Raw genomic sequence first — 7,710 nt, forward strand, 5'->3', positions numbered from 1 at the left:
TTTTTGAGACAGAGTCTTGCTCTGTCACTCAGGTTGGAGTGCAGTGGCACGATCTCAGCTCACTGCAACCTCCACCTCCCGGGTTCAAGCAATTCTGCCTCAGTCTCCTGAGTAGCTGGGATTACAGGCACCCGTCACTGTGCCCAACTAATTTTTGTATTTTTAGTAGAGATGGGGTTTCATCATATTGGCCAGGCTGGTCTCAAACTCCTGACCTCGTGATCTGCCTTCCTTGTCCTCCCAAAGTGCTGGGATTACAGGCGTGATCCACCGTGCCTGGCCAAAAAAATCATTTCTTTTAAAAGCTACCAAAAATTTGGAACATTACCCAAGCAGTTTTATGCCTAATACACATTTCTAAGAAAACATTATTAATGTTGTCGTTGCTTATATTTAACACAGTTTGTGAGAGTTCTCAAGGAGCAATTTATACCTGTAAAGCACCAACAAATATTTATTTATTTGTTTATTTATTTAGAGATGGAGTTTCGCTCTGTGGCCCAGGCTGGAATGCAGCGGTGGAATCTCGGCTAACTGCAACCTCCACCTCCTGGGTTCAAGCGATTCTCCTGCCTCAGCCTCTTGAGTAGCTGGGACTATAGGCATGCACCACCACGCCTGGCTAATTTTTGTATTTTTAGTAGAGATAGAGTGTTTCACCATGTTGGCCAGGCTGGTCTCGAACTCCTGACCTCAGGTGATCCGTCTGCCTCAGCCTCCCAAAGTGTTGGGATTACAGGTATGACCCACTGTGCCTGGCCAATTTTTTTTTTAATTAAAAAATTTTTATTTTTATTTTTGTAGAAACAGGGTCTTGCTATGTTACCCAGGCTGGTCTCAAGGTCCTGAGCTCAAATGATCTGCCCACCTCGGCCTCCCAGAGTGCTGCAATTACAGGCATGAGCCACACTGCACCTGGCCCAACAAATTTTTATTTTTATTTATTTATTTATGATTTATTTATTTTGAGACGGAGTCTCGCTCTGTTGTCCCAGGCTGGAGAGCAGTGTCGGGATCTCAGCTCACTGCAAGCTCTGCCTGCTGGGTTCACGCCATTCTCCTGTTTCAGCCTCTCCAGTAGGTGGGACTACAGGCACCTGCCACCACACCTGGGTAATTTTTTTTGTATTTTTAGTAGAGATGGGGTTTCACCGTGTTCACCAGGATGGTCTTGATCTCCTGATCTCATGATCCACCCACCTCGGCCTCCCAAAGTGCTGGGATTACAGGCATGAGCCACCGCGCCTGGCCTTATTTTTAGGTCTCACTTATTTAAGGTCTCACTCTGTCACCCGGCTGGAATGCAGTGGCGTGATCTTGGCTCACTGCAACCTGCACCTCCCAGGTTCAAGTGATTCTTCTGCCTCAGCCTCCTGAGTAGCTGGGGCTACATGAGGGCACCACCATACCTGGCTAGTTTTTGTATTTTTAGCAGAGATGGGGTTTCACCATGTTAGTCAGGCTGGTCTCAAACTCCTGACCCCTGGTGATCCACCCGCCTCAGCCTCCCAAAGTGCTGGGATTAAAGGCATGAGTCATAGTGCCCAGCCCCAACAAATTTTTAGAGGCTTAAATGTTTTCAACTTACCGTCCAACAGAGATTGAAAATTCACATCAACAATCTTCCTATAACGCTTGTCCAGGAAAGGGAGACCAACTAGAAAGAACCAGAATAATGATTTTTAAAAAATTTTTTAGACAGAGTCTCACTTTGTCTCCCAGGCTGGAGTGCAATGGCGTGGTCTTGGCTCACTGCAAGCTCCGCCTCCCAGGTTCAAACAATTCTTCTGCCTCAGCCTCCCAAGTAGCTGGGACTACAGGCACGTGCCACCACACCTGGCTAATTTTTTGTATTTTTAGTAGAGATGGGGTTTCACCATGTTAGCCAGGATGGTCTCGATCTCCTGACCTCGTGATTCACCCACCTTGGCCTCCCAAAGTGTTGGGATTAAAGGAATGAGCCACCATGCTCGGCCTTTTTTTTTTTTTTTTAACTACCTGATTAGAAGTCACATAAAACTCAGTACTTTAGAATCCTACTCTTTCTGCGTAGCAGAGTTTTTTTCCACAGGAAGTTGAAGGGTTATCCTTGAATCATTATTCTCTGTATCTAGTAAAGGCTCCCCTGAGACTGTTCAACTACACTGATTGGTATGTCTTTGAAGGACATTTAAAAGGTAGTACACAGCTATATTTGTTAAGGCTTCCTCTTTTAACCCCTAACTTCTGTGCAAAGATAATTTTATTTTCAGCAATCATATAAGGAAAATGGCTATGATCTCCCTACAACTACTCTCCTTGTATAAATACAGTAAAAACGAGTTATGCTTTTAGCATTGCTATAATACGTTTTAGGTAGCTGAGATAGCTGCTAGTTCCTCCAGACTCTAGGGTTATCTCTGTCTCCTAAATTGATTATTTTCTCTTTGTTGAATGCTTTGTTATATATTTTCTATGTGTTAGGTACTGTGGATACCATGAGAAAAACAGCATACTCAACCTGTGCCCTTAAGAAGCTTACAACTCAGGGAGATGCACAGATAACTGCACTAATAAACACAGCAAGAACTACAAACTATGATAAGCACTATTAAGGAAAACCACAGGAAGCAAGAACATACAACAGAAGGGCAAGAAACTGATCACCGAGAGCTGAGCTCTTACAATTATCAGTAGTTCATTAGTGAAGTAGGGGAAAAGAGCGTTCGGGCATAGGAAACATCAGCATGAAGGTGTTGAGACAGGATAAATTCAGCTGAGCAGGAAAGACCATGATCATTTAAGGAAATAAAAGAAGTCCACTGTGGCCAGTGTGCAGAGGTAGGAAGGTAGTATGAGACAGGAAAAGGAGAAAAATTCAGTTCAGGCAATGAATTGAATTTTTCAATGAACTGAATGATCAAATACTTTGATCATTAGCCTAAGAGTAATAGGTGCATAGTCAGATTTTCAATAATCACTGTAGCTTCAGGGAGAAGATCCATAAAGTCCAGTTGGAATGTTACTGTAGTCATCTAGGTTAGAGATGATTATTGACAGAACAGATGAAAAACAGTGGATGAATATTAGAAACTAAAACCAGTAGGTTGGACACTGTGGCTCATGCCTGTAATCCAGCATTTTGGGACGCCAAGGGGGGCAAATCGCTTGAGGTCAGGAGTTGAGACCAGCCTGGACAACATGGTGAAACCCCATCTCCACAGAAAATAAAAAAATTAGCCAGGTGTGGTGGCACAAGCCTGTAATCCCAGCTACTTGGAAAGCTGAGGCAGGAGAATCACTTGAATCTGGGAGGCAGAGGTTACAGTGAGCAGAGATTGCACTACTGCACTTCAGCCTGGGTGGCAGACTGAGACTGTCTCAAAAAAATAAATACATAAATAAAAATAAAAACAAAAACAGCATGTCATACTGATGATTTGAATTATGTACAGCGAGGGAGAAAGAGGTATAGAGTGATTCCTAAGTTTTAATTTTGGACCTGGACAGAAGGTAATACTATTCATGGATAAAAGAAACTTTCAAGGAGAATCAGGTTTAGAGGCCCAGAGATTGTGAAGATCCTAAGTTCCAATACGGCCATGTTTGCTCATGGTTGGCCATGTTGACACTGATTGGTTAAAGAGAAAAGACCTAAAAGAGACTGACAATTAGTAAACTCCAACAAAACAGCTGGGCCTCTGTCCAGTTACCATATAGTGATTTCCACCCTATACAGTGATTTCATCCTTTTAGATGATAAACCCACCTATACACACAGAACTTCCAATTAGCTTGTTAGGGCCTCACTTTTTTTTTTGAGACAGAGTTTCGCTCTGTCGCCCATGCTGGAGTGCAGTGGCGCGATCTTGGCTCACTGCAAGCTCCACCTCCTGGGTTCAAGTGATTCTCCGGTCTCAGCTTCCCGAGTAGCTGTGATTACAGGTGCATGCCCAGCTAATTTTTTGTAGTTTTAGTAGAGACGGGGGTCTCATCATGTTAGCCAGGCTGGTTTCAAACTCCTGACCTCAAGTGATCCCCCTGCCTCAGCCTCCCAAAGTCCTGGGATTATAGGCGTGCAGGGCCTCACTCTTAAGTAAAAAAAGAAAAAAAAAAAAAAAAAGAAGAAGAATCACCAGTCATTAGGGTAAATTCTCTATCACGAAAGATGGAGATGAAAAGGAAGAAATTCAGTAAATAGACATGAGTCTATTTTATCCATTATTTTGATAGCAAAATTTTATTTATAATTGACTCTTCTAAGACTTTCAGCAGTGCTCTCATCATGTCGACAGTTATCAGTATAGTAAAATAAAGATTTGAATCTTTAGTGAGTGTAGCCATTTATTTTTTTGTAAAGGAATTCTCTCACTTTGGCTCCTTACCAACTGACTCTTCAAAGGTGATGGTGAGTTGTACTGTGTCATAAACAAAGGTGAATACAGCTTGATCATCACTCCACTCAACAACATCCCACTCAGACAAGCTGAAGAGAGATAAACAAGATTTTTAAAAAGCATTTTTAAAATTAAGATAAAAGAGAACTTCTGATACCACCCAAACAGTACCAACAGCAGCTGCTAATGTTTTTCCACTGGACTGGGAGACAATATTTCAATTCAAATATTGTGAATGTACAAACTTAAGCTTTTGAAATAACTAAGAACTCAATCTTGAGTTGTATATCGGAGAAACACCAAGTCTAGGCAATGAAAAGTATAAAATATTGAGAAATTATAATTCCATAGTTCTTCTACTCTATTTTCAACTTACTGCTGAGTACACTGACTCTTTTTGAAACAGCACTGTATAGGTTAAGAACAGCAACACATTAAAATTACATCAATTGCTCCAGTTGATTCAGACAACCACAAGGTACAGAATAAAACACAAACAAATGACACCTGCATTTCCTTACCTCAACTGATCCAGCAGCTCTTCAGTTCTATTTCTTTGTTTTTGCATAAAGTCTATTTGAGCAAGGGTCTGCTCTTTTTGTACCTCCAGTTCTAAGAGATTTCTGCAAATAAAAGCAGGTATTCAGAGAGAGATAAGGCTTTTGTTAGAGAATTCAGACTCTATCAATATAAAAGGTTTATAATAAGAAGTCACATGCTACATGACTCCCCATTGAGGTAATAATGTTAGGTGTACGGCATCCATTTCTGCATTCTTAGTTTGTTTGTTTGTTTGTTTTTTTAAATAAGCATTAATTTAAAAGTGCGTCTACCTGGGAAAGGCATAAACGATTGTTTTTCAAATTAGGATCCATGAAGATATCCTTGGGATTCACATGTTAAGATAATGTTTAAATATTACATTTATATTTTTGATAAAAAGCAAAAATATAAAAATATAAGCATAATGTAGATAAGATCTACTTTAAAACTGAGACATGTCACAGTTTTGCTTTTTTTGGCCTGTATTTGGTTTTGTTTAGTTGTTACAGCTAAACAGAACACATCTTTGTTAATCATTCTGCTAGCATCAATTTAATTTCAGCCAAACACTGTCACCTGTCAAATTAATGTTGTCAACTAGAATTTTAGTGGTTTTGTCATTATTTCTAATTACTTTCTTTTAGACTTATAGTTGAATGAGATTCATAGGCCTAAGAAATATATAGTTCATTTTATACTTGTTTATATTTATATTTATTAAATAAAAAGGATACTGGTAGTATTCAAGCTTGAGAAACACTGTGGTGGATAAATGCCCTGTAAACAGTAAGTGCTTCAAAACTACTGTTGACTAAGATGGACTCTAGGTTTCCATTCAAAGTAGAGAAGCCCTGAGTCAGCCTAAGTCAAGACTCATGTTCCCAATTTTGTCAGTCCCTGGAGGCAGGAAGTCATCTAGCCTTCTATAGTTTAGCATTATATTTTCTAACACTTGGATTAAAGGCTGACCTTTGAAGCTCCTCTTCTTCAGTTTTCAGCTGTTCCAATTCTTTGGAAAAAGAAAAAAGAAAAAAAAAAACAGAACAAACATATTAGAATGTTGCCACAAAAATCATCTGTTTTATTGAAAATTCTACCTAACTTAATCTCACCTAAGTATACAAATAAACTCAGAACAGAAGGGCTTCTCCCACACCCATTTATCTCCTTAACTAATTCAATTACCTTTCTCTGCAGCTCTCATTTCAGAATCCCATTTGTCCACAGGATTATCTTTCTCTTCATCCTCCAAATTCTTAGTTTCTAAAATAGACAATATGTGTTAGAATAATTCAGTGAAAAATAAGTAAAAAAGAAAACAAAATAAGGAAGAAAAAAAAGAATAATCCAGTCAAAAACAATTTATTAAACGAGAGATTGTTTCTTTGGTAGTACAAAGTTTAGAAGTTCCAGTCTGATGGCTTATATATATTTTTTCTGTGAAAGAGAAAGTAAGGTAGTCAACAAAGGGGTGAAGTTTAGACTATGGAATTCATGTACTCGTGGTCAATTCAGTGCAAAAAACATGTACTAGGCACTTACTCTGAATGAAACATAGTCCTAGGGACTCTGAAGGATATGGAGAAAAAGAAGAGCTGATTCTTACCTCCACCGAGCTTATAATTTAATCAGGAAGATAAACTATACAAAATAACTATAATACAAGTAGATGTGATGGGTAAAATAAGAAGTACTAGCAAAAGAGCTGTGGGAGCTCAAGGAATATAGACTACTTTCTTTGGTGAAAAACAGGAGAATGTAGTATGTAGCAGCAAAGACAAAAGTAGAAATGATCAGGCTAGTGGCATGTGTCTGTAGTGTCCAACTACTCAGGAGGCTGAAGAGGGAGGATTCCTTGAGCCCAGGAGTTTGAAGCTGCAGTGAGACTCTGTCTCTCTCTCTTTTTTTTTTTTTTTTAAAAAGGCAGGTGTAGTGGCTCACACCTGTAATCCTAGCACTTTGGGAGGCCGAGATGGGCAGATCACTTGCAGCCAGGAGTTTTGAGACCAGCCTGGCCAAGATGGTGAAACACCATCTCTACTAAAAATACAAAAATTACATGGGGGCGGTGGTGCATGCCTGTAATCCTAGCTACTTGCTACTTGGGAGGCTGAGGCACAAGAATTTCTTGAATCCAGGAGGCAGGTTACAGTGAGCTGAGATTATGCCACTGCACTCCAGCCTGGGTGACAGAGCGAGACTTTGTCTCAAAAAGTGGCCGAACTGCATAAAAATAGCAATGTTTGGTTGGAATTTAAGACGTTTATGGGAGTAGTAACAAATCATGTAAATCTGAATACAACTGTAGAGGATATGAAATGTCAAGCTCAGAAGTTTGGACCTTTTTTTTTTCCTTTAAGCCAACCACAGAGAAAGTTAAGTTTGGGTCGGGTGTTGTGGCTCACGCCTGTAATCTCGGCACTTTGGGAGGCCGAGGCGGGCGGACCACCTGAGGTCGGGAGTTGGAGATCAGCCTGACTAACATGGAGAAACCCCATCTATACTAAAAATGCAAAAAAAAAAAATTAGCCGGGCCTGGTGGTGCATGCCTGTAATCCCAGCTACTCAGGAGGCTTAGGCAGGAAAATCACTTGAACCCGGGAGGCAGAGGTTGCGGTGAGCTGAGATCACGCCATTAACTCCAGCCTGGGCAATGAGAGTGAGACTCCATCTCAAAAAAAAAAAAAAAAAAAAGAGGCCGGGCACGGTGGCTCACGCCTGTAATCCCAGCACTTTGGGAGGCCGAGACGGGCGGATCATGAGGTCAGGAGATCGAGACCATCCTGGCTAA

General features: G+C 40.5%; 1 protein-coding gene across 1 annotated transcript in view; it reads right to left on the reverse strand.

Annotated features, from left to right (window-relative positions):
* Nucleotides 1-7,710, reverse strand: part of CASC5 (cancer susceptibility candidate 5) — a 68,870-nt gene that overhangs the window by 7,881 nt on the left and 53,279 nt on the right. Inside the window, exons 18-22 of the mRNA XM_011989282.1 lie at nt 6,105-6,182; nt 5,889-5,928; nt 4,898-4,999; nt 4,365-4,465; nt 1,589-1,657 (exon numbers count right to left, since the gene is read on the reverse strand). Of these exons, the coding sequence (XP_011844672.1) occupies nt 1,589-1,657; nt 4,365-4,465; nt 4,898-4,999; nt 5,889-5,928; nt 6,105-6,182 (390 nt within the window). The remainder of the gene's footprint in view (nt 1-1,588; nt 1,658-4,364; nt 4,466-4,897; nt 5,000-5,888; nt 5,929-6,104; nt 6,183-7,710) is intronic.

Source organism: Mandrillus leucophaeus, unplaced genomic scaffold, assembly GCF_000951045.1.
Source record: "Mandrillus leucophaeus isolate KB7577 unplaced genomic scaffold, Mleu.le_1.0 Scaffold35, whole genome shotgun sequence".
Taxonomy (NCBI): domain Eukaryota; kingdom Metazoa; phylum Chordata; class Mammalia; order Primates; family Cercopithecidae; genus Mandrillus; species Mandrillus leucophaeus.